This window comes from Ischnura elegans, chromosome 10 (genome assembly GCF_921293095.1).
Source record: "Ischnura elegans chromosome 10, ioIscEleg1.1, whole genome shotgun sequence".
Lineage (NCBI taxonomy): Eukaryota > Metazoa > Arthropoda > Insecta > Odonata > Coenagrionidae > Ischnura > Ischnura elegans.
This window is the reverse complement of record NC_060255.1, coordinates 72,976,566-73,004,424: the sequence shown is the minus strand read 5'-3', so window position 1 is coordinate 73,004,424 and position 27,859 is coordinate 72,976,566. Positions and strand designations below refer to the sequence as shown.

Here is a 27,859-nt window from a genome sequence, read left to right as displayed (position 1 = left end):
TTAATAATTCCTCTGCTGGTACCCCCGATCTCTTCCCCCTCTCCCACCTCCTCCGCCCCCTCGATAGCCTCCACCCCCGCCTCGACCTCCTCCACGGCCACCACCCTGGTATCCACCGCCACCTGTAACAGAGTCAGAGATGTAAGTGACTCATTGCAATGCAAAACAACAACAGTAAGTCCTCAACATTAGAAAAAGATGAGTTTCAAGACCTTGCTTGTAATTTAACTTTGTTCGCAAGTTGAAAAACCCAAGCAAGGCAAAAAAAAGTGTAGTTTTACTGCAGCATGCAGCACTCTGTTACAATTTTGCATTAGCTCCTGATGATCACCAACTCATCTAGTAAGATTCTCTATAGACTGAAAGAGTTTCCCGAAATGCTGTTTATCAAGCAACATTTTCAAAGGCATTTCCTCAAAGGATAATATCTATAGAATGATAATAGAGGTAACATTCGGTGTGACAAAGAATTCGTCACATACACGTTAGGCCCAAAGTGCAAGTTCCTCCACGCCGCACCACCAGTTGCGTTGGCCAACTCCAAAGGTGCCAAATTTGAAATTTTGGACAATAAATGTTCGTATCTTTGAAACTTGTAAGTCGAATGTTCATAAGTCAAGGACTTATTGTATACACCGCATAAGGGAATAAAACTTCATTTGCCATCTTAAGTGAGGCGCACATAAGCAGCCGAGGATGCCACAAGTGTAAAAAGAGAAAAAATAACTTCTCAAAATAACTTCTTAAATTGGGTTTAGCACACACAATTCTTGTGAAACTGTCAAAATCAGACACGAAACAATGCAGAGGAAACAATGAGAGTATCTACTTCAGTTCATGGAAACCATCGCAACAAATGAACAGTACATACTTTAAATACATTGGTGCTAAGGATATTGAGAGGTAACTTGATGTGTTATTTTAGGCAATTTTCATAACACCATTAGCAAAACTATTACATACATACTAGCTTTTGAAAACTAAGCTATGAAAATGAAACATTTGAATGAGAATCAAAACCTCGAACTGATTTCAGGAACTGAACCTAAAATTGAACCAGAACCAACCCAATCTTTTCTGAATTTCTTAAATAGGATATTACATATTATCCAATGCCGAAAGAGCTCATTTGTTAAAAAAAATTTTTAAATCAAGGATATCGGGATCAAATGTCAATGGAGACAATGTAACAATGATTATGGCCAATTCCGTGTGACAATCGCGGACTTTCAGAATTACGTAAACAAGATTCATAGCATATTTAATTAAATAGATACATGGATTTACTCCGCATGCAATTTATCAGCAAAATAACAATGTTGGACAACTGCTAGCCACTCAAATTTCTGGGTATGTGCCTGACCACTGCATACTAAAAGAGGGGCAGCCATAAAAGGTCAACAATGCACTTACAAATTTTGAGTACATACTAACAGCCCTGAGGATTAAAAGTTTTAGCAAAGAGTCCTCAATAACTCTATTTTCAAAATTATGTTTATGTCGGAATAAGCCCAAGAGGGTATGTTTTCGCTGAGACCACTTAAAGAGATCGGAGCACACTGTTTGATAGCCACAATACAAAAGTGAACTCATATTGGAATGGAATCAACAATAGAGCAGTGTTCAAGCCACCATCATCATAAGAAGGCATATATACAGAAGTCAGAAAAGTTGACCTTATACCAGGCAAGTACTGCATAAGAGGCATGACAAGATATATTCTACAACATAATCTAATGCTGCAGCATAAGGACTGACCAAAAACATTCATCAATTGATTCAAGCATTCAAAATGAAGAATTTTTTACATTCTATGAAACACACACCAAAGAGGGAACGGAAAGTTGGAATTTGTTGATATAGACTGAAACATAGAGACACTGAGAAAACAATCTTTAAAAAATAAATAAAATAAAAATTGTTGAGGATAATTGGAGGATTTTTTGACGTAAATCGATCTTTAAAGGGGTGAAGGTGCTCTCATTGGTTAACTTAGAGATATTGAGATGGTGGTGATACAAGGTTAAATTATAATCCCACTTATGCATATTATCCATGCGAAGCACACACTGGTCAGAAGACAACTACTTTTGATTGTACACTCTGTAAAGGGCAATGCTACAGAATCAACTGTATAAAAAACATGCAACCACGCAACTGAGATGCACTCAAACAAACCTCTTACCACTCTATTTCGAGCAACAATTTTTCACACCATGGAAGCTAGGTATTTTGCATTCCTTTTTCAACAGGCAAACATGCTGGCACATGGACTATCATAAACATTTTTGGGAACTTGGAGGAGGGATCAATTGGATTGTTTCATTTCATAGGCAGTCTGAACCATACCATACGTAAACCATAGATATACAGTATTATAGTAGAACATTTTACATGTGGTTTTCCATTGTATAAGGGATATTTGAGAGATTGAAGCAAAAATTAATAACTCGATTTTGCTATTTATTTCCATTACTTGATGACTCCAATTTTGAAAAGTAGAATGAACTTAGATACAATCTAGACCAAAATATAGATCCTGAAACAATCAAAGAAAGCTAGAAAATTATATCTTAAGACGGAAAAATGATAACGAATTACAACAATTGATTAACTTTCACCAAATGCATGCTCTCCCACTTACTTTAAATTCAAAATTTAAAGAGCAAAATTTGAGATTTGTAATAACTTCACTACTTTTTGGGTCCCTTGAATTTTATTATATTGAGACTCAATTTTTCAAATCGTACTGTTTGATTAAGCATTGGCACTTCCCAGTACCAATCCAGGAGCAGCATATGGGATGCATTCATGCATGACCATGCCTCCTATGTTTCACTGCGCATTATTCCCCATGCAGTGCAGAAAAAGATCGTTAATCTGGAATTCTAAGCAATGGAATCATTACTTAATGGAAGGTTTTCTACAATTTTGCCAATTATATGTGATCCATAGCCCTGGAAAAATGATGGCCAAATGAGCCTTTCATTAAAAAGCCTCTGGTAAGGAAATTTTAGCTTCCAAGGTCATCCAAAATGATAGAATTATTTATACTATGCATATAAGTCAATGGTGATTGAACACAATGGTAAAAGCAGCATGAGCTGTCTTATTCCAAGGAATTCTGGCCACTTTGGTTTTTTCTGCATTTATCTCTTTTGTTGTGTATATACAGTAGATTTTTCATGGAAGGAGATTCAGCAGTTAAACCATCAACAGTCTTTCCCTTTTGAAAGAAAATAGAAGCAGATAAATAACTGTTGATCAAATCTCATTCTAACAGCCATCAGCATGTTATTATGTACTAGGAATCTGCAATGTATCTTCATAAAAGATATTTTTCTACGGGGAAATAATTTTCTTTCTCACCAACCAAAGAATTGCCAGATTCCTTCAGAGTTTCTCCATGGAAAATGACTTAGAATGGATTAAAGAAAGGATCTTATGGTGAACTGCACAACAAACATTTTTCTAAACACACTCAAAACTCCTCTTTCAAAAGGGGAAGTACATAGCTCACTGGGTAAATACTGAGCTAACAATGGACTGACAACCCACCGAGAGAAGAGTCGAAAGGAACATAAGCCCTAAATAAGAAACACTTGCAGAAAACCCCTGGAGTGGCTTCTCCCAAGAGAATATATTGTGTTGTCATCCTAATCAGGTAATCATAGAAGTCAGATTCAAGAAGATATAGATAAGATAGTCACAGGTAATTAGGGAATGACTAAGTGTCATTAGATCGAATTTAATGCAAAAAGTGTCCGGTTTTTGGATCAGAAGTAGGAGACCAAAATGTTATGTTTAAAAAAATCACCTGGCTGGTGAGTCAAATGTCCCGGTGCCGCATTTGCAGCAGAATGTCGATGAAGACATGCAACCCGGTAGATTCAATAATTACTTCCTAATTTTTCATGCAAACATTCTTGTTGATGAGCAGAAATTCAAGAAGAAGAGATTATTCCAAGATGTCAGCTATTTTCTTCATGCATCACCTCCATTATAAAGGCCGTTTTAAACGGGGCACGGAATTGCGCAGGTTAGAGCTGCATTTATTTCTAAAATGGCGAGGAATTGCACGAATGCATGAACGAAATTAGAACGGGCTATTTTCCTGTCTCGCATCCACGCATTCTTGCATGTGTTCTAGCAATTCACAGCTTTACACGGTGCAATTTTGATTGTTCCTTCGCACGTACGTCAGATTGCGCAATTCCGTGTACCATGTAAAATGGCCTTAACAGTAGTAGTCTCGTAAGTTTAACTGCTCATTGAAAAGAAAGAGACTCAAGCACTGGAAAAATCTTAACTCCAGAATATCCCACGTCCTGAGCATTCCAGATTATCGATCTTCTACTCTATTATCAGGGTTCCCACTCTAACTAAATTATAAAATTCACGTTTTTTTCAAGGTTTTCACGGTTTAAATTGCGTAAAATTCACGGTCTGTTTGATAAGCCATTTTAGGAAGAAATATTGCTCTCATAAAAATCACTGGCCACACGTTAACTAAAAATATAGCAAATGCGATAAACGCCGGGAATGCAAAACGCAGCAATGAAAATGCTCTTATGACGTCACCTATCGTTAGCAAAATTTAGAGCCGGCTAAAGGTTGTGAGTGAGAAAAAGGAGGGTGACAGGGAAGTGTAGAAGTGTCTGATTTCTCGCCGGGGTTAATGATCACTTTGGTTAAAGGTCGTTCGATTACAGCCTTAAGGTCTGTGTGTCGTCATGACACACGGACCAATATTTGCGCTTCGAATATACGTGTGCAGATAAGTGCGTGGACAGCATCTTCGAGTGACTGACCTATTTTTCTTTTGACCCGTCAATCGTAGATCTAAAATCAAGTTTGAGAGGTTTTTAAGGTTTCATGACGAATTTCACGGCTACATATTTCCAGGTTTTTTCACGGTAGACGAGATTCACGGCTTATTCACGTTTTTAAGGTTTTCACGGTTGAGTGGGAACACTGATTATAAAATAGAACCGTGATTTAAAAAATATGGTTATGACAAAATTTCAGTTTGAATAAGCATTTGCACTTTCAAGAAAAAATCAAGATGCAGCATACGGGATACATTCATGCAATAATGTACCTCCTCCCTGATAACCACCACCTCCTTGGTGACCACCACCTCCACCTCCCTGGTAACCACCACCTCCACCTCCTTGGTAACCACCCCCACCTCCTCCACCTCCTTGGTAACCACCGCCTCCTCCTCCCTGGTAACCACCACCTCCACCTCCTTGGTAACCACCACCTCCACCTCCCTGGTAACCACCACCTCCTCCTCCACCTCCTTGATACCCACCACCGCCTCCTCCTCCCTGGTAACCCCCACCCCCTCCCCCCTGGTAGCCGCCTCCACCGCCTCCTTGGTATCCACCCCCGCCTCCACCCTGGCCGCCTCCCCTTCCTCCCTGGCTCCAGCCCCCCTGGACCCTGCCTCCGCCGCCACCTCCTCCACCTCTTCCGCCACCTCGACCTCCATCTGTAGAGCAACAAACAAGATATACTTAATAAGCAGAACAAGAAAACAAACCACTTCAGGCAACTACAAAAATAAGTTTGTAGTCTCAGGCGTGACTTCATGGAGTCCGCTTACCATAATGAAATGTAAAAACTTCGTGATTCCAAAAAAAATTACCACATTTGATGGCATATTAGACACACCATCATCACAGTATGGCACGCACAGTAAAAAAAAGTTTGCCAAAGCCACGACACACCAACAACTTAAGTTAGTTCCTTTTAGATCTTACACAATAGTATACATCAAAGCGAGATATCCAAAGAGCTTAATCATACAAATATGTTTTTTTTTGATCAAGCTAGTTCAATACTTCGCTCCCAACTGCGATATCACAGAAGTGAGCAAAATGATAGCAAAATTTAATGTAATCAATAAACCAAAACAGCATCAAATAATAGCAGTGAGCTTAATAATAATAACAATAACAACTACAACATTCAATTGAATAATAAATATATACATGTAATGGAGTCAGTACTGAACATAATCCCGAGGAGGTCGAACCTTCACAAATAAGACGAAGTTATCCAGGTTATCCATAGATATATATTATAAGTATTTTGCCTCTTACTACAACATACGCTTGGTTTAAACATGAATAGCTGAAAATTTTTAAATTACCTCTCATTTGTTCTCATTTATCAGTCTCTACTCTTTGGAAAAATTATGCAAGCATTACAGTTTATTTCCTATGACTTGGCAGCTGAGAATTTGGCCATCATCATCACTAACAAGAACAAATAAAATAAGAAATGAAAAAATTGCCAAATCCACAAAAATTATTATTTGGCAAGTAAGTGTAAAATGTTAATCAATACATTGCAAAGAATACATGTACATGAAATAGGCCATAAATTGGGTGCTGAACTGACAAAATTTTATGTGAAATGAATTTGAAATAAAAGATTTTGAAATTCCAGGTCAGAGCGAAAATTCATGAGTAATCACGGGAACTAAAAATTCATGCATAATTTTCCATTTTCTCGGTTTTCGCGGTCACTGGACTCACTGATTTACCTTCCTGACCACTTTTTGTACAATTTGTGATGAAAGTTTTCAATGGGATTGATAAACACCTAGGTTGAAATTTGACATGAAAAAATGAATTGGCTCACCTGGGATTTGAACCAATGCCTCCCTAATACTGGTTATGTACGCGACCAGTTACTCTACCATGTCATCTTTCCCCTAAGAGAATTTCACCCTCGGTCTAAATAAGATTGCACAGTGTGGGCTACTGAGGGCTGGGCAGTATTTCAAATACAAGTATTTTAAAATGCGTATTTGATGTACATTAGTATTTTCAATTTGGTATTTCAAAAGCACAACATGAATGTATCTTGTATTTCAAATACAGATTTTTAGTATGTTCCCATTCTAAAATAAAAAATAATTCTTTAAATCATAAATAATCTTAAAAAATACATTTGTAAAATACTTTTGAAGTAGTTTTGATAACACTTCTGTAACATTATGCTTCAGAGATTACTTTACATTCATTAGAATCGTTTTCTTCATGCTTGCAACTATATAACTACTCCATAACGTGCCAAGGAAGGTTATATTATTTTAACCCTCGTAGTGCTATCCTTCTTCCTGGGTTAGGCGAGAAATGTGGAGAGTATTTTCATAAAATGTAGCAACTAGGAAAAAAAACAATACAAAGATATTTTATTACATATCCATACGCATTTTAATATTAATACGCAGGTTAATACTGACAAAATGTTTTTACATTTACTGAAATGAGTTATAGCATTGTAAGTTTTAGTAAGTAAGTAAGCAGTACTGAAATAAGTAATAGCAAATTAAATAATGGACCATGTAAGAGCTGATATATTGGCCCATCACACTTAAAGGGTTAAGATCTCTTATTTTCCATACAAATGTATTTTAAAAGGTACTCAAAATATTATTTTGTAGTTTGTTTTTCAAATACCCAATTCTTAGTACCTTGTATTCAGCACTTCAAATACATTTGGAGCAGTATTTTGTACTTCAAATACTCCTCAGCATGTATTTTTTCAAGACTGGGTGCTACTCCCTATATAACCACTTGTTTCATGCAGTACTTTGGGCTTGATTGGAGTTTCACTCAGGTGTTCGTGGGTTTCCTGATCCATCAATTCACCTTAGAAATGAGTGTGCACGCTATGGGCGAATTCACAGAGAGTGAGCGCCCAGAGCTCTTGCTCAGCATGGGAGTGGACCACTAAATAGAATCTTTTCAACCTCCCTGAATGGGAAAAGTCATTTCAGTGCTATGGTGGAGCTTTAGAATCAGCTAACAACACACCATTTTCAACATAGAACTCACGATTAAGCTCCTACCAACCAGTGATGAGTGCTAAGGCAAGTAACAGCCAAAAAGACCACTCTGAGAAATAACAGCAGAAACTCACTTCCCTGCTTCGTAGCGGTCCCATTCAGGAATAGCTCCACAGCTGCTGTGGTAGTGCTGTGAGCGCTCACTCTTCCTGATTTCAACCTATCTTAAGCCTGAATCACATGATAATTTTTTCGGATTAAAGGGATTAAAAGAGTGATCGCTAGACCAGGGTTCCCACTCTAAATACATTATGAAATTCACAGTTTTTTTCCATGTTTTCATGGTCTAAATGTCATCAAATTCACGGTTTGTAGATAAGGCATTTTAGGCAGAAATATTGATCACGTAACAATCATCGGCCGCACGTCAATTAAAAATATAACAAATGCAACAGATGCCTTGAATGCTAACGCAGCAATGAAAGTGCTATCTCTTATAGCGTCACCTATAGTTAGTAAAATTCAGGTCCGGCTAAAAGGTGTGAGTGGGAAAATGGAGAGAGCAGGGTGGCAGGGAAGTAAAGAAGTGCCTGATTTTTTGCCAGGGTTAATGTCTTCCAATCGCAGGCTTAAGGTCAATGTGCTGTCATGGCACACACGGACCAATCAATAATTATTCGAATGCACGTGTGCAGATAATTGCGTGGACAGTATCTGTACGTGATTCGGCCTTGAAACATTATCGAAATATCGATTTTTCTTTTAATCTGTCTAACGCATTTCTAAAATTAAGATTCAGAGATGTCTAAGGTTTTATGGTGAAATTCACGGCTATTTCCAGGTTTTTTCATGGTAGACGAAATTCACAGCTTATTCACGGTTTTAAGGTTTTCACGGTTGAGTGGGAACCCTGTAGACCCACCCATTTCTGAATCACATGGTCATTGCCACCATCCCTTATTCCATTGGTTTATCCATCACTATCCGCGTTTACAACTGCCATCCAATTGAATGCCAAGCACGATTTTAAAAATGCTGTTAGTGGCCTTGCATTCTGATTAGCTGAAGGATGGTGCCAGCTCTTGTTTCACCCCCAGAAAAAGGGACGGAAAGCCCATCCCTCAAACTAACATGGAAAATGGTCACGAGAAACGGTCATTTTGTTCCCCCATCACTGGAGCGATCTCTGATGCTGTCCCTCCAAAAGGATGAAAAAAATGATTGTGCGATTCAGGCTTTACGAAGAAACTTCATCAGTTCCAAGATCTACCACACACCACTTGAAGGAGCTAAGAGGATACCCAACAAACTTCACACCACCCTTGTCGTGATTCAATAAGCAAGTAAACTAAAACCACCTAAGTCAACCTATATGTATACACACTTTGATACATAGAATATATTATCCAACATGCCACCCAAGCAGCTATTTACCTTCAAAATCCTTATAATTCCACACTCTTTTCTTTAGATTGCACTGCATAACCAAAGCAAAGTGACGATTTTTCTTTATTCTCCCTGGGTGATAGCTCTGGCAGTCTTTCACCTGGGCAAAGTACTTCTCTCTGACAAGAATGAAGTCCACTTCAGTTTTTCTTCTTATAACATTAGCTCTATAGTGTTGCTTGAAGAGTGTGTTAACCAAAGACATTTCTTTCTTACGGCAAAATTCAACAAGCTTTTCCCCCCTGGAGTCCCGCTTTCCATGTCCAAAGAACCCCACTATTGTTCCCTCCTTGCCTTCACCGACAAAAGCATTCCAGGTGCCCAGGATGATAAGGTTATCCTCTTTATTCACAGTTTTGATCACCTCTTCCAGATTTTCATACATTCTGTCACAATCCTCATCAGGGTCCTCAGACGTGGGCATGCTAATCTGCACTAATACAGTGTCTGTGGGTTCTCCACCTATCCTCACCAACAAGAGCCTTCCATTAAACCGGTTGTAAAATTTCACTCTTTCCCCCCACTCCTTCCTCAACATCATAGCAACACCGTATCTTTTGTGAAAATCACCCGAGTGTATCACTCGATACTCGTCACTCCAAAAGTCCCCTTTACCATCCCAACGCGTCTCAGTGACTCCTAATATGTCAACTGACAGGTGCTTCATGTTGCATTTCATTACATCTAATACTTTCTGAGATTCTACCATCCCCACATACAACTGGCCGATATTACACTTGTCCGTGAATCTCTTGCCCGAACCTGACACTGACACATGGTCCATTTTATTCTGCACTTCCTCCAGCATTCCCTTAACTTCTAACGACCCCGTGTTCCATGTGCCATTCTCGCACTTATCCTTCACTGATCTGTTAGATACAGACTCTGAAATAAAATTAACTAAAAATTAATGACAGGCAGAAAAACTAAGCCTCGAAAAAATAAATGAATAAAAAAGCCCATAGCCCAAATAAAAAAATGAATAAATAAAATAATTAAATAAAAACCAAGAATACAAATAAAAATACACCAGAAAGTAATATTTTCATATAATTTGGAAGATTATATGCAGAACTTATTCAAGGTATACAAGCTCTGTTTCTGATGACTTTCAGTAACTAAGTCATAAGTAACTTTGGGCCCTGCAACTTCCCAATAACTACACTATTTGCCTCTTCCTCAGTCCAATGCATGCACCAATCACCTTATTTAAAATCAAATCAAGCCCAACTATGGAGATGTGTTCAACATGCTACCTTTCCTTGATGTTATCATCATCACTTTGGATCATGTGCTACCATATATACCGATATGTAAACCCTATCTAACTTCTCACACTCATTTTTAATTGAATAAACACACCACAAATTCAGTTGGGACAGAGATTCAAAGATTTGGTAGAATTCCAAGAAAATAATGGATTTATTATTGGATGGAAACCAGAGACTTAATCTAATATGAAAACTAGCTGTGCAGGTTCATTGTACCACCAAAAGCCAATTAATATTTTTTAAAGTTTCCACTTTAAGTACAAGATTGTGTACCAATCTAATTATTCACGGTTTTAAGGTTTTCACGGTTGAGTGGGAACCCTGTAGACCCACCCATTTCTGAATCACATGGTCATTGCCACCATCCCTTATTCCATTGGTTTATCCATCACTATCCGCGTTTACAACTGCCATCCATTGCAAGTCAGTGCCAGTCATTGGAATTGCAATAGACAGTTCGTGAGGAAGAAAGCACTGTTTTAAAAAGTTACTGATGAAAGACAGATTTAGATTGAATGAAAATGATGTAAAGATTAAGGTTTGGAATTTTTATTCTATGATAAATAGTTTGTAGGACTCCATACACATGACCTCAATTGGTGCCCAAAGCTTGTTAAAGTCATTGGAACTCAAGGAAACAATGAATTTAAAAGAAAAAAACAAGAACACGGAGTTTCAGGAGGAATAAAAAATACTATGTTACCTACAGAACAGGCAATAGATTTAAGCTAAGAAAATGCAAGAGGAAGGTAAAATTTGAAGATTCAATTCAACCCATGAATTAAGAATCCCACACAACGTTTGGTAAATAGCTCAAGAGAAGAGAGCTTTCAGTAAAAAAGAAGCTGCACACAGCAGCAAATTCAAGGGTTGAAGTAAGGGAATTACACATAAGGAAGAAATCAAAATTATCATGAAATAAGGTGAAATTTTAAGAAGTCATTTGAAGAACATTGAAAGAGAGCAAGAAAACTTGATCAGCCAATTCCTGAGACACGATGGTCTCATGAAGATAATTGTTCAACGGAATAATGGCAGTGGAAGGCCAAGAATAAGATACGTAGAGCAGGTAATGATGAATATAAAGCAGAATATGTAATTGTGAGTGTAAAAAGACTAGCTGATATCAGAATTGAGTGTACATAGACACACACCAAAAAATATTTGGATTGATGAATAATGACCATGAACTATGATGATGGCTTGATGATCATTCGCAGGACATATGGACAAGAATAATGGTTAATGGAGGCCTTGGATGTGATACCTTTAGAAAATACGAGAACAAGGAAGTAAAAGAAAAGAATTTTGCAAGTGTGAGAAGATTGGATGACAGAAGAATGGAGTAGAGAGCTGCATCACACCAATTCCAGGATTTTCGACTTTTGATGAACATACAAATGCAAAATATCACCATTCCAGGCCACTAGAAAAGAAAAAACCAGACATTGCTGAGCACCTACAGTAAAAACACGGAAAATACAAATATACCGTATATCTCCGAATATAGTCCCCCCTTTTTTTCCAAAAATGGCCGCGGAAAAGTAAGGGGGGGGGACTATAATCGAGTGTAATCCAGTTTAGCATACTAAATGTGACCATCAAGTTATAAATAACGGCATAATGGCTAATGTTCTCATAGTCTTTCTATTTGAGTATATTTATGAGGATTATAATCGGAGATATGAGTAAATACTGCCACGTTTTACCGGAAATTAAGACAATTTTTACCACAAATGTTGTAAAGATACGATTCTTTCGATTCAAATAGCATATCGAATATGCGTTTTCACGGAATCCATCAGGTAGCCGTTAATTTTTCTTGGAAAAGTATTGTTAGAATAATTCAATCGACACTGAACACTTAATGACGCAAAATATTAAATAATTAAAATCAAAACTAAACACACACTATCATTACATTAATCAAACACTAAATTTGAATCAATAGTATATCTACCCGTCGCTCATTTAATAGTTACACGATTTAAATAATTGCGAAAAATAAACAGATAAAGTGAACCTTTCGTGACGATTTAGCATTTCATTGCGTCTGTAGCTACTATACGTCCATGTGCCCGTGCGGTTCGTGTTCACAACCACTGCCTTTACCGCCTTCACAGAACAAGAATGCGCAATAGGTGATGCATTTGTTTCTGAAAAGGCGCAATAGACGACTTTAAACCAGAAGCGCCGGCATTACTGCATTTGATCGAGATCCAGCGACTCAGCATCGAAAGTGTGATCAATTTATTGAGGAATATATTCAATTCGCCAGGGTAACTAGGATCGATAAATTACGTCACATAACGTTTCGCAATTATTTCCGCGATATTTTCTTTATTAAAAATAATTTTACGTTCAACAATGAGGTGATGGATCAAGTAGAAAGATGAAGACCAATCCTGCGGCAGATTAGAGGCCATCAAAGACGGAGTTTCGATGTCAATTTAAAAATAGCCGTTTCAGAATACGCCGTAAATCATAGTATTCATATGGCGGCTGAAAAATTTGGCGTGGAAAGAAAGTCTGTGCTATTTTGGAAATAGAAGTTACCTCGCTTGCAAAGCGCTAATACATCGCGGAAGTCATTTCGGTGGACTCGATGCGGCAGATTCAAAGAATTAGAGGAAAATATCGTCGAATTTGTGCGCAAATGCAGAGCAGAAGCTCTTTGTGTAACTTATGCAATGATTCGCGACGAAGCATTGAAAATTGATATAATATTTTTTTCAGTTTTAATGTTTGTTGGAAAAAGTTTATTTCTTAATTTTATTACTTTGATATTTGTAAGTCCTGTAGTTTAATTATTTTGCTTAGCAGGCATTTGATGGCAATATTTTTATAATATTTATAATTTATTTAACACAATTTTATTTAGATTTCCTAAATTCTTCTAGTCACTTGGATTTGTGATGACTTGATGGGTGTGTTACACTGGATCTAAGGAAGTTTCAGGGCCAAATGCAATACTGTTTATGGGCTTTAAAGCTTATATATTGACATTGTCTGTAGTCATTTGGAAATCAAAAATATTAATAATTGGTGAATGTTTAAAAAAATACAATATATAGCCTTGGATACTTAAAACATTTTCTCATTTCTTCTTTACATCAGGTTAAGGAACTATCTATAAATTACTGATACATGCAATGGATCACAACATGTTTTAGGTATAGTTATTTTGTTGTGATGGACAATATGTGAACAGATTTGTTCTTAATCTTCACAGAAAATAATAGTTTTTATCAACTCTAGAATCTTAACTTGCTAACCACAGAAAAATTGCCTTCCTTTGCATTTTAAAATTTTTCCCAAAACTGAGGTCTCAAAATTAGGGGGGGGGGACTATATTCAGAGGGGGACTATATTCTGAGATATACGGTAATAACCACGAGAAACCCCACCAATCATTCCTTAACTGAAAACATGAGATGGATTAGAATGGAGTGCTTCACACTCAAGAAAATTCATCAACAGAATTCAGTAAATGGAAGGGAAATAAAAATGATTTAAAAAAGTTAAAATGATCTAAAAAATCTTCCTGTTTAAGCCATTCTCTACTCATTATTTCATTTTTTCATTCTCTACTCAGTTTAGCATAAGAAATTAAAATTTTGCTGCCCACTTTCCATGAGTTTATTATAACTTTAGAGATTTAGTCACTTTATTTGATCAGGTAGAACATCAGAGAAGGAATCGCCCACATGATTACCAACACCAATGAACCACAGGAGACCCATACACAGGGCTAAGGAGTAGTTTAGGAGCAGAGTCTCAATTGGCATGAGTTCTTCATGTCATCAACTTATCTGCGAAAGGGCCGAGGACACCAATTTTTCGTCACCAATAGCTTGAAAACAAGAACTAGGCAACAGATTGAAAGAAGGTAAGTTACAGGTCTTTTACTTTTCAAACTCTACAACAATAGACAGTAAAATAAAATTTGTAAATTTGTACATTGCAGTACTATGAACAAATTTTGAAAGAATCCAAATCATGAATCACAATGAGAACTGTAATTGTTGATCTCCTCTAGAAAAATACATAATCTATTTAGCACATCCTATACCCCCACTACTGATGACTCACTGACTAACTCATTCATTCATACAAATGTTTGGCCTGAGCGAGAAAGATACGACGAAAAGTCATAGGTTCGACTCCCTCTAAAATCGTCTGAAACCCTAGGAAAAATTGCCGAAATACTAAATTTTCTATATCTTATAGTGTTGCAAACTGCCTCCATGCTGTTACTTTTTAGAGACATTTGGAGGTCAAAAAATCTATGGTAATGAGGAATTTGAACATCCCACAGAAACTTGTTAATAGCACCTAAGTAACTGAACCAGCCATTAATCCACAACATTCAGAAAGTCTGGAAGCAAAGAACTGTTTGTTATTCCCAGGATTCAATTTAAGTAGGTTAGATATCACCATAAAAAATGATTTCTAATGAAAAACAACAGACAAAAGTTTTGAGGATTGGCAGAGTGAACAGCAAAGACCGTCGGCCTCAGTGGCACAGCTAGGAATTGAGTCTGGGGGGGTTTTAGGCACAACTGCAACTGCGGTATTGCAGGGTATGGAATACCTGTCAGGGTAAGCAGGAGGTGCGAGGACCCTCCCCGAGAAAATATTTAAGACAAATGGTTCAAAAGGGTGAGTTATGCGGCTGTGTGAATAGTTTGAAGTTTAGTTTGTCAGTCATCTGTTCCACTGATAATAGTTAAAAAATTTGTCACATTAAATATAAAAAAGGCTCTGACCTCTGGGGGTTTATAAAACCCCCAGAAGCCCCAGTAGAAACCCGCTGTGCCACTGATTGGCCTTTTCTGGAGGGATCTGGGGGTGCAGAGCCCTATAGCGAGCGAAAGACAGTCCTAACATATAAATTAGAAGGTGATATTAGTCACTCAAGCATTTCAACCTCCAGGTTGGTTTGAATAGGTAACTACAGACCTCGCCTAATATGTACTTTGCTAATTGCATGCAATATTCAGAGAAAGAAAGCCAGTTCTTTTTCCTATGCAACCTCCCACCACAAGAATTACACAAAGGCAGAGTCCAAAGGCTTCAAACAAATTTCAAACTGAGACCCCTTGATCAGCATTTAAACATACTACCCACTATGTCACCGCACTCTCTCAAAAACAGGTTAAGACCCCTGTGGATACACTGCATATTATATGAATATGGTGTTGGGATTATGAAGCACTGAAACCTTTTCTATTTTGTCTTAACCTGTTTTTGAGAGAGTGCGGTGACATAGTGGGTAGTATGTTTAAATGCTGATCAAGGGGTCTCAGTTTGAAATTTGGTTGAAGCCTTTGGTCTCTGGAACCCCATTATGTCTCGTACTTCTTCTCATCACCACTTTCTATGCTATCTTTTCTTTAACCTGCTTTCCACCTTCTGCTCTTCCATTATAGTGCCTAGAAAACAGTAGCTCCCGGGATTTTTTAGAAGTGTCCCACATGTCTGATTCATCTTCTTTCCATAGCATTTACCTAGTCAGGCTCTCTATACAATCTCCGCTACAATTATGTAATTTATATTTTTTTTCTCCGAATTCCACACTCATCTGCAGCACTTAACAACTTCCTTAAAATTTTTCTTTCCCAACTCATAATATCTCTTCATAGATGATCTTCTTGCTGAGCCAATGCATAATCTTTATAATAGTTTTGTGTGATTTTCCATTAATCTCTTCTTGTGCTTTGACTGTTAATCTTCTGAAGAGAAAATTACCTCCAATTCCCAGAAGAAACTCTTCCCTTTATCCTTCACACAAAACATCGTTCAGGCTATTTAATCAACATTTATTTAACATTAGAATCTTAGAATGCTCTGCAGAGAGAAATTGTAAAGGAACCTAGAGAAATGCATATGTATAGATATATGAAAATTCCTCATTTCCTATAAGCAAATACTTAACTAAAATAGAGTTAACTCAAAAAGGTGGGGGTGGAACAATAAGCCAGACAACATTATAAATGAACATGATCATATTGAATAATTACTACCAGAGTAACTAAGCTAACTAATGCAAGGTAGAAATATTAGTGATTGACACCACATAAAATGGACATCCATGACTGACTCTCAAAATAAATTTTCCTGAATTTGTAAGCACTGAACTGACTGCATTTAGGTTTAAATTGTATCATGTGAATACACCCTTATTGTGAAAGAGTAAAAACAGTATACATACATATTATTATCCTGCAAGCCTGAACAGTAAAATAATTACGTAACTGATATAAGCTAGTATTACACATATTTTTCTTACAAGCTACATAGCATATACTCTAAACATTTTTTATTAATGCATAAGACTTAGTGGTGGCACGTGGATCTAAAAAGAATAAGTTGCTTAATATGTACTTGAAAATTTATCTAAATTATGCGTCAAGTTATAGAAATGTATAAGATAGAAATTTAAGAAAATTCTGAACAAAATGTACTTACGTAGTTATCATGATACATTAACATTTGAATATAAAAAAATTGCTAGCTAAATATAGTGTTGAAAGTTCGACCTACAGAATTTTCAGAAATTAGCCTATTTCACACATCCATCATTTTTACACCAATTACTCCAAGTTTGATTGGTTTTACTGCTTCTAATAGTACATCATGTTGAATATGGGTTACCTTTCCCCAACTAAATAAGATACATATATGTATTAGCTAACATATTCATCGCCAAATGCAGAGAAGTTAACAAATGTTATAGACACAGAATTTCCCTTTCCAAGGAATGGATCACTCTTTTCATGTTCGGCTGGATCTCAATCAGGAGTGTGCCTATCCTCTGTCTACACTCTTTATGTAAAACAGCCTAAATAATGGATCCGCAAGGCAAGGCTGCTCTTTGACATCTGCTGAACTATTTACTATACTCAGCTAATACAGGAAGGAGTCAGCAACATGCTGCCGCATAGCAATGGTGACTTATTTATTTCTAATTTCCCCGTAAACAGCACATTGTAGCCTTTACAACGGGTTTTTAACATTAACGAAGCACAACACAAACATCCATGCACTGGTTAGGGATCACCTACCCAGGCAGGATTCGAACCCACGACCTACGGATTGGCAGGCGAGGACTTTACCCCACCGCCTCCGAGGCCGGCTATGTATTGCAATGCAGAACAAATCTGTCAAACAAGTTTTCCAGATATAGCAGCATCTCTTCCATTATTGGTAAGTGTCGATGGCTCTTCTTCAATGTGAAAAATTCTTACTTATTCTTTTTATAATTGGAGTTCAAATAACACCCAATTTCTTCTTAGGAATACTCAATTTCCAACCCCCTTCTGCCGGAAATATTAAAATAAGAGCAATGTTTTACCAAACAGATAGTAGTGGGATTCATTCTTCTTGCAACAATAAAGGACGTTACTAAATACTAGGTAGCTAGACTCGGTAGCCCAAAGCGCACTTATTTTTGCAAATGGGTCATACGCTAAACTGCCTGCCATTTTTCTCTTGAGGAGGATTGCAGGGTAGTATGTTGATGTAGGTTAAGCCAGAATCAGGCAATCAATTTTTGTTGAGATGTAAAGCATGAATTCATTACGTACAGACACCAACAATGTATAAATGAAGAGAAAATTTTATAAGATAGGATGAAGCCATTGTTATATGAAAATAAAAAAAACCTAACTTATAGTTTTGAAAAATAAGAGAGGAAATGATACGAGGTCATTTTGATCCATGCAGCAGGTCTAGTATTATATTTAGCAATCCCAAATTCATGTTATCTAATTCTCACCATAGCAGTTTCACTCTTCCCATATTCTTCCATTCAGCACAAATTTTGTCTTCTTATCACTGAACATGAGCCTTGCTATCAGCTACTCTATAATTTTACCAACCCTTTTTCCACATCCACCATTCCATTGAAACCAATCGCAAAACAACCAGATTGAGCTATTCACACTAGCACAATAATGAATATAGAACCTCCTAGGTGTATGTCTCTCCTTTCTCTATTTGCTAATACTAGTTTTTAAAAAATTTGGCTTAACCATCTCAATGCCACTGAAATTCAGTGGTACTAGCAAAATGTGCTAACGTAAATTTAAGAAGAATATTGTAGCACATAATGTAAAATTACCATATGAAGTATCTATTTTAGGCATCGATGTAATGTGTTTTTTTAGGGATGAGAGAGTAGTACTTTTTGATGTAGAGCTGAGTATCAAGTCGAGTTGTAACTACTCGAGTATCTAGTCAAGTTGAGAACAGTAATTTCGGGACCAGGCATTACATATAACAATGCATGCACCAACATGTTCTCATTTTTCCAATAACCTAGTGCATTTTCTAGTCTGAGCACTTGACCTGATGAACCTAAAAATCAAAAGATGATGAGGAACGTTCGTGGTAATTCTGTAAGAATTAGGAGATGAATGAAAATTAATGTCTTGAACAGTTCCCATGGAACAATAGAAATGAATGAGCCTCTTGTAATATAGTGACACTCTGATTCAAATGTGCATTCAAACTGCTAGGAAGAGCCCAGAGTAGAGGGATTAGCACTATTACAATAAAGGTTATAAATATATTGGTGCATTATCAAATATGTATCGTAATATTGGCCAAGGCAATTAAACGATCTATTGACTTTAGAAACATTATTCTTAACATGAGCTTGATGATAGTGATTCCTGTCGGCAGATTTCTGAACCTACTGGCCTCAACAGCACTGCATCCGAAACTACTCGACTCAACATTCGTAATGGTACTCGAAGAATTCAAGTCGTGTACATACCAACTACTCAACTTGAATCTTTGAGTACTTGCACATCCCTAATAATGACTTACATTTACATATGATTTAAAGATTTATTCCATCAAAATGTCTGGCTGAGGTGCAGTGCGCACAAATTTGACTGCTAGTCGCATAATATGTATGCTCAGCGGTCCACACCCCTCTGTCTGGTTTAGCCCATAAATTTCCAAATAAGGGAAAGACACCTCAGTAGCTTAACTAGCTTAAGCACTCGAACATAAATCAGAAGATCCAAGTTCCATTCCTGGTCAAGGTGAATGATTTTTTTCTTGGTGGAATTTTTGCACCATTTGTGCATTGCAGGGTACTCTGTAAAGTTTTCACCATGGCTAGTTCCGGTATACTTAAAGCTGAACAAATAATGTACAAAAATCCATCTCGTTGATGCTTATGAATAAAGTTTCCAATCGAAGGCATTAACTCTTACAATTTAATTTGAGGAGAATATTTCTTGTGAACAATACTAGGCAAAATTAGGACGCTACCAACATAAGTACCTCCTAAAATCATTTTCTAAAAACTTCCGTTTCATTTGCCCTGACGGAATCGGCACTGTGGAATTTTTGCACCTTGACTGCTCATACATGTGACTCCATGCAAGTACTACACTGGTTTGCTTACAGTTATTTCATAAAAATTACTTGAAATTCAACCTTCATGAATAATAATACGACTTACTAACACCCAGAGTTTCACTTTTCAAAACATCTGCAAGCTTACATGATTAATTTCCACCGGAAGAAGCTATTGAAATCAAAACCTATGTCATAAATGACTTGTCATTTCTTCTTTGCAATATGATTAAATTATATGCATAAGTCTGACCTATGCTGCAATCAATGCTATGACAAATATGACCATAGAAGTGAATTACTATGGCCATGTGCACATAGTCTTCTGACCTGTACAACAGAGTAGCAAGGCCATAGAAAATAAACTAGTCTTAATATTCTAATGTAAAACTATTACATCACACTGATGATCCTGAGGCACCATTAGGGCGCTTCCATGAAAATGTCAACTTTTTCTCTCAAATTAAAATTTAGGCTATAAATATTTTATCTTGATAAATCAACAGCAAAATTATTGAATTTTATGGAATCAGTATTTGTAACATTATTCAGAGCCTTATTAAAAGTTTTCAAATTATACTTCGATTCACAGAGTTTTGAAGATGTCTGAAATCATCACACTAAGGAGATTGAACAGGGAGGAATTCTGTCACTTGTAAATTTAGGGCATATTTAGAAGGCATTTCGATAATTAATTTTGTTTCTATATATATGGGCACCACCTTCATAAATGTTTTTTGATCATGCACAGTTGGTAGTATTGCATTTTTTTGTATTTTACAATATTATCGAAATATCCTACTGAATAGTTTTCCCTATGGGTAATTCCATCACAAATGGAATTGCCCATTAATAACCCACCACAATGAAAAAATAGAATACCAATACATCACTAAAAATACAACAAACACAATAACTATTAAATACAAAGCTGGAACGAGCACCTGGCCTTGCATGCTTCCAAAGTTGTCATGCAAACATAATATATCATTAAAAACCTTCATAAAACCTCTTCCAAGAATACTTCAACAATATGAACAGCATTAAAGACTGCACATTCTTTGAAGCACATTAACATGATAGTTAAAAAAGTGAATGTGGCATCAAAACACTTTTGAGGCAGACTATTGCAAACTAAACAAGGGCATATAGTATAAAAAACTACATACAGGGTGGAAAAAAATCGTTTCACGAATTTCAACCCTGGGTAACTCATGCAAGTAGGAAACAAAATTACTAATGATGTTTAGGTTGAAAATGCACCATTTTTAAATTATAGAAGCTTTCCGCCAAGCACTCTGATTGACTGTGAGTTAACCCTATTGCTGGATACTCCGGAAAACTCATAACCTCAATGGCTTTGCCTCCCAGAGATTGCGATGTATCCAACGGGCGCAAATTGCCAATCTCACAGGCAGACGGCTCACTAGCTCAGAGATAGTGCACCAGCCTTCCAAACTAGGGGCCTGGGATGGAATCCCCCATCGTCTCAACACTTCAATTTTATTTTATTCAGCAAAGGAAATTATTTTGCTAAAAAAACTGGCCTTGCAAACCCATCCAACTGTTTGTCAGCTGACCGACAGCATTACATATATGATTTTATGTTCAATCAAACAAACTTCCCCACCCCATCGCTTTTACAACTCAATTAAAATAATGTGTGAAAACTATCTTGCTCTTCATCTCCACCTCACGTCAGTAGCATTCACTTGTTGGGACCACTCACACTTGGATACATTGCAAGGCGCAAGGACACAACAAATTGGAGTGCTTGGTGCAAAGTTTCTGTAGTTTAAAAAAAATGTGTTTTTGGCCGGAGCATCATTAGTAATTTTGGTCCCAACTGGCATTAGCTATCCTGGATTGAAAATTCGTGAAACGATTTTTCTCCACTCTGTATAATATAATTTTAGTCTTCAATTAAATTTGCGATAAGGCTTTCAAAAAAAAGAGGTTTTATCAGACTGCAAGCAGGAAGCTAAGCTTCAGGCTATGATGGCTGAAATAGGTGTGCTACAACTAACCTGATGGCCTCTGCTGCCAACTTGGCATCTCAGGAGGAGGGGGCTGCTGTTCACTTGGACGGCCACCTCTATCAGGCACCTGTCAAAATATAAGTTTTGGATGAGCTATGATAGTTAACAGGATAATAGAAATAGCCGTAATTGCCAAAATGAGGGCTATGTAAATAAGAGAACTAACAATAAGTCTGCAGTAAAATTCCTAAGCTTTACCACGCACGATATCATTAAAATAACTAAAAAGAAAAATGTGAGATGGAAAAAAATTGTCACTATTGGATAGCTTGTACATATAGTACTCCGAGAATGAAGTGGAAAGAAAAATTGAGCCAAAGAAAGACAAGGTATGATAACAAACAGAAAAATGGTGGATTCATTCTGTTGATATCCACTGAAAATAAATAAGCGTAATGATAAAATGCAATCCTAAAACGAGTCTTCAAGGGAAGATATTAGCAGATGATACCTATGCATTAAGAATAAGTTTTCCTAAATAATAAACAAATTGCATAAAAAAGGAACATGAATAATTACCATAAAAAGGCTTTTAATACAGCATATGAGCCAGATGCAATAGGTACAGCTGGAAACAATATGCACTAGGTTAATTGGGCCACGTCCAACAAAAAAGTGAAAATAAAATGTATCACACAATCATTTCTCATTTATAAGATCTGGGATAGCAGCAATGACAGCTCTATGTAAGGACTTTCAGACCTTTTTAGGGATGGTAGCAATGATAGTGACCACTGTCCTATTTCTATCATTTTTTACCGTCAAGCTTTCCAGCACTGAACACATACATTGTAACAATTCTCCTTGATGATGGGAGAAAAAAATGAGTCACATAGTGATGGACAACAATTCTCTTTTAAGAAACCAAGGAGGGAGTTAAGAACCTACATTTGGAGTATGATCCTATACGGAAGTGAGGCATGGACAATGACCGCAGCGGACAAAGCAAGGATAGAGGCCTTCGAAATGTGGTGCTACAGAAGAATGATGAAAATCAAATGGATCGACCGAGTTAGTAACAAGGAAGTCCTAAGAAGAGTGGGAGAGAAGAGAAGCCTCGTGAAAACCTTAACAAGAAGACGGAACAACCTTATAGGCCACATCTTGAGACATGATGGCCTGATGAAGACAATCGTCGAAGGACAAGTGGAAGGTAAGAACGGAAAAGGAAGACCTCGAACAAAATATATGGAACAAGTGAAGAAGGATGTGAAAGAGAAGAAATATGTAGGTGTGAAAAGATTAGCTGATAGGAGAACTGAGTGGAGAGCTGCGTCAAACCAATCCTAGGATTGTTGACCAGTGATGATGATGATGATGATGAAGAAGGGAGTCATGTAATGGTGAATAGTGGCATTCAGTTGTACACGTCATCTCTCCCAATTTTCCTTCTGGAGTACTTATCTAGGAAATTTGTTTTTGCATTTTTTTCATTTGTGAAGAAAAGGTACATGTTGTCGCTTCTGATTATTATTCTTGAGTTCTTATCCAGGACTTCTGTGCTTATGATTTATGAGTTAATTTGATTTGTGGATTAAAAGTGGACATTTCAACATGAAATACAGCTACAGTCAATCAGCACAAAAGATGTGCACGTTGTGACAACACCATTGAACTTTACATACATTCTATGCTAAAAAAGCAATTGAGTCTAAATAAATCTGAGAACTTGATTGAAACTATGAAAAAATATCTTGAAGCAGACTGAAACTGCGCAAATAACTAAAAACAAATAATAAAACAAGTACCAAATCTAAACCTGTCTAACATTAAGGCTTCATGAATATCTCTCTAAAAGGTACCTAATTTATAAATCAGTTCAAATTGTTCTTGTTCCAAAATACCACCTCACACCTCAGAATCATGTTTTAACCCTTTACCAATGAATTCTTTACATATTAAGATGGCATTGATAATTCCTTAACTCCAGCTCAATAATAGCTACTTTTACACAGAGTTCAACCATTACTTTTACATGGTTCATTGTTCAACCATCGCTATGATATTTTTGCTTGAATCATCTCATTACCTGTATCTTACATCGATGCAAATATACTCCTATTTCTGTGACCAAATATGTATGGACGGATTTAATTCCAAGAAACTAAAACATTCCAACCAATTCCATTTAGATGTAAATATACATCAACATTCTGATTCAATACCTTTCCAATGATGACTTTGTTTATCTGAGACTGTGTGTGTTTACGGACAGACGCACAACTTGTCTTCTCCAGCACAGCAAGATCCTCCCTCGCAGCCAGCACATGAGACAATTGCACAGTCGGCTCCACACGCAGTTGTGCTCGCTTACTTTGGAATATCTGGGCAATGCGATCTTCTTGACTTTTGGCACGCTCAGACCACTGCAAATAAAAAATGAAAAAATTATCCTTTCACCAGTAAAAAGGACGCATGCAAGGCATTGAGACTCTATTCACAATTTAAAAGCAATCATTAATATCTTAGACTATTTTTTTTATGTTTTTAATAAAATGGCAAAAAGACAAATGCTATTGTTTGTCATGCACACATTAGTCATTTAACATGAAAAAACCTAAGATTGGTATATAATAAACTAATTATGTAGAACTTTTTTTCAACTACAAATGTCAGTTTCCATTTTTTCAGTTTGATGATGAGATATTAATATTTCTTGAATTCATATTAGTACATTTATACAAAAAGGGCTATAAAATTAACAGAGACTGCAAGTTTGCTAAATAGATATTAAATAGATAAAAAAAACATAGGGAGAGCCAAAATAAGGTTTTGTTATAGCTGTAAGAATTTCATGAAAATTCTGCATTTTCAAACTACATAAGCTGGTACTATAGCTACCTATTCCAGATGACTATTGACTTTCACACATTGATAAAGCAACCAATATGAATCTAATGGCGTTAAAGAGAGACAATACAACCGACACCAGATATTTTAATTTTTCATAGAATAATTCAAACTTGGGCTTCCATGTGATTACTTATTTACATGACAGACAATATTCTTACATGCCTTGCAATTATACAGCATCAGCTTCCCAATTCCTCTTTACAGGATCTTTGACCCAGCAAGAATATGAGGAAACTTTTTATGCTGAGTACAGGGAAAATGTACAACACATTTACGTTTAAAGATTTCTAATTCCTTTCTGAAAGCCTTCACTGCACTAAGGCATGACTCAGTGATATAATATTCTATCATGTATGACTAATTTTTAATTAGATATAGTGACAGCAAAGATGGCAAAGAACTATAATTTGATATGTATCACTCACCTTCCACAAAGTAAGAAAGAATAAAAGCAAAGTGTAGAATTTAACTGTCTTATTAACGATTACCCAACTCTTCTTTAAATGATATCACTTCCAGACATCATTACAATTTACTAATATTTTTACTTCACACACTTCTTAGTTATTTAGTCAAAAATTTATAATGGGACCAAAAGGAACTATTATTTTTCCACGAGATAAGGTTAATTAATACAAAAATAAATTACCAAAAATGACTGTATGGTCACATCTAATCTCTTGAGCAACATTTCCCTTCGCATTCTGTACTCTTCATGAAGCTCCTGTTGAATTCCCATCAAGGTGTGCCACTGATTGCCAGAAAGAGTGCCAAAGAAAAGAGGCTTTCCCACTAACCCAGAGGGTGCTTTGGCCACAACCTCTTTCACCTTAAAATAAATACATCCAATGAATTAAAAATCAAGCACAACCAGAACCATTATGAAATTAATTCTGATGACGTGGAATTAAACCTTTTGCTCTAGCTTCCCAAAAAGCATTGATGAAGTTATATTTGCCGGCGGCTTCGGAAATTTTAGAGCTATGAGCATCGCCTTCAAATCGCCAGCAGTTGGGCTCTCTTTCTGAAATAAATATAAATATTATTTGCAAAACATATGATATGTACATTTAAATTCCCCATACATGTTTACCTATTCATATTGGTGCTAGAAGTTTATATTTACCAATTCCACCTGCATTCCCTTTTCATTGGTGGGCTTCTTAACTTTGATCATTCTGGCAGCCTCAAGCTCACAAACCAAAAACTCGAGGAAGAGAATACGACTTACTTTAGTAGTAAGTCTCTCGCTGAGGTGCCCTTCCGTTAGGGACTTGTGAGGACATCCTGTGGATTAAATTGCCCGGAAATTAGAAATAATTCTTCCACATAAATTCAATGCTGGATTAGATTTAAATTTTCCATGAATTCATTATTTACATTCACATTTCACCCTTTTTTGACTTTATAAGAGCTACAATATAAGAATAGTAATCTCACCAAAATGAAAACGCATGAATTTGAAGAATAATTACAGAGTTATAACGAAATTGGTGTCCACGTACCTAGCTCTTTGAGAAAGCTGCTTACTTCCATAATAAAAGAACTTGAATCATCTGGAGACGTGATTGCATTTACGTGCTCTTCCAGATTACAGAGAGTTTTCAGCTCATTCGATAACCACGACACCAACTCTGTGTATTCAATTGATTTCGGGCCTCCTTCGATAGCTTTTTCAAGCGCTCCATCTTCCAACATTGGGCCGGTATACCTAAAATTTAGGGCATAAAAATCATTTCGGACTTTACCAAAATTAACCCTGTAAATGGAAAACAAGTCTGTGACTTACCCTATGTCCTCCAAAGCATCCAGTATGTCATTCTCCATTTTGGCAGTTTAAGAGGCTAGGGATGGGCAAATATTCCAATACTCAGGCGTTATAGCCTTGCTTATGAATATTACGACATAAACAACAGAAATATGATTGTTTTAAAAATAATTTACACACAAAATAACAAAAGTTACAGACATCACAACCACCACGACCACGACTCAAAGGAAGCCGGCCGAACAAGTGAAGTTAGCCCTGCACATGTGCCGCTTCGAATATCATCCGAAACGCTGGGTAACCTGGGTAAAATTGCTGCGCATGGCGCGGTATTTAAAAAGGCGGCATTAAGAGGCATAAAATGTTGCAGAATTCATATTGTCATCGATTACAATTTTAAAAAAAAGGATACACCTTTCTCCATTTCGCGGTAGAGCATGGTTTCTGTCAGCTAAAATATACCAAAAAATCTCTGTATTATTAGGTTTTATACGAAAATACTTACATGACATTACTTACATGAATCAATACATATAGTGAAATGGAGAAAACGGGTTTTGCCATTAGATACCTGAATTTATAAAATTAAATTTTCAATGTACTGGGGTGGATGATAGTTATTCTAGAGTTCAATAATAATATTGGCATTTATCTATCCTCAAATAAAAATTAAAATCTAGATTACAGATTGAGGGCCACATCCTAAAACCTCACTATAACAGAATCTCTGCTGGATACGTTATAGGGCCTGTTGAAAAGTGTAGCCAAGTCCAGACCATGATTGTGAATGAGGTGGTTGTGATGTCTGTTACTTTTGTTATTTTGTGAGTTCATTATTTTTAAAACACTTACATTTCTGTTTTTTATGTCGTAATATTCATTAGCAAGCCAATACCACCTGAATATTGGCATATTTGCCCATTCCTAGCCTCTTAAACTGCCACCACAGCCGGCTTGACACAGCGGTTGGCACTATATTCTACACACACCGTACAATGCTACTTGTCAAGAGTTCACCTAGTGCATAGATTTGTCATTTGACATGTATGTATAAACAGGTGCTCGATGATAACTTGGCTAATTTTTTGGGGCACTTATTACAAAATGAATGCAACCAGATTCCCAGAAGAAACTTGAGGGACTGAGAAAACCCCACGGATGTTCTAACAGAGAATGGATTCCATGTAAGATATCATTTCTACAAAGACACTGTGAGGGATGCACTGGTTCCAATGCTTTCTCCGCAAAATGTGGACTGGCGAAGATTACCTATGCCACCGATGTTCAAGGTATTGCCATG

The 27,859-nt window shown here is 36.7% G+C and overlaps 1 protein-coding gene across 1 annotated transcript; it reads right to left on the bottom strand.

Annotated features, from left to right (window-relative positions):
• On the bottom strand, positions 1-26,817 carry LOC124166455. The gene is made up of 10 exons (XM_046543985.1): positions 26,581-26,817; positions 26,297-26,502; positions 25,918-26,078; positions 25,705-25,815; positions 25,441-25,620; positions 24,104-24,304; positions 21,927-22,005; positions 9,242-10,138; positions 5,213-5,497; positions 1-122 (listed from the first exon to the last, which is right to left on the bottom strand). Exons 1-10 carry the CDS (start codon positions 26,616-26,618, stop codon positions 1-3), a joined length of 2,280 nt encoding a protein of 759 aa, XP_046399941.1. The 5' UTR covers positions 26,619-26,817.
• Between the last annotated feature and the right edge of the window lie 1,042 nt (positions 26,818-27,859).

Bases quoted from the DNA above. Each gene is read 5' to 3' on its own strand.
- LOC124166455 (XM_046543985.1), bottom strand. From the start codon at position 26,618: ATGGAGAATGACATACTGGATGCTTTGGAGGACATAGG. The intron at 26,079-26,296 runs GTACGTGGACAC...TTTAATCCACAG, and splicing joins CAGCTTTCTCAAAGAGCTAG to GATGTCCTCACAAGTCCCTA. The intron at 24,305-25,440 runs GTAATTTATTTT...TTTTATTTGCAG, and splicing joins TGACCATACAGTCATTTTTG to TGGTCTGAGCGTGCCAAAAG.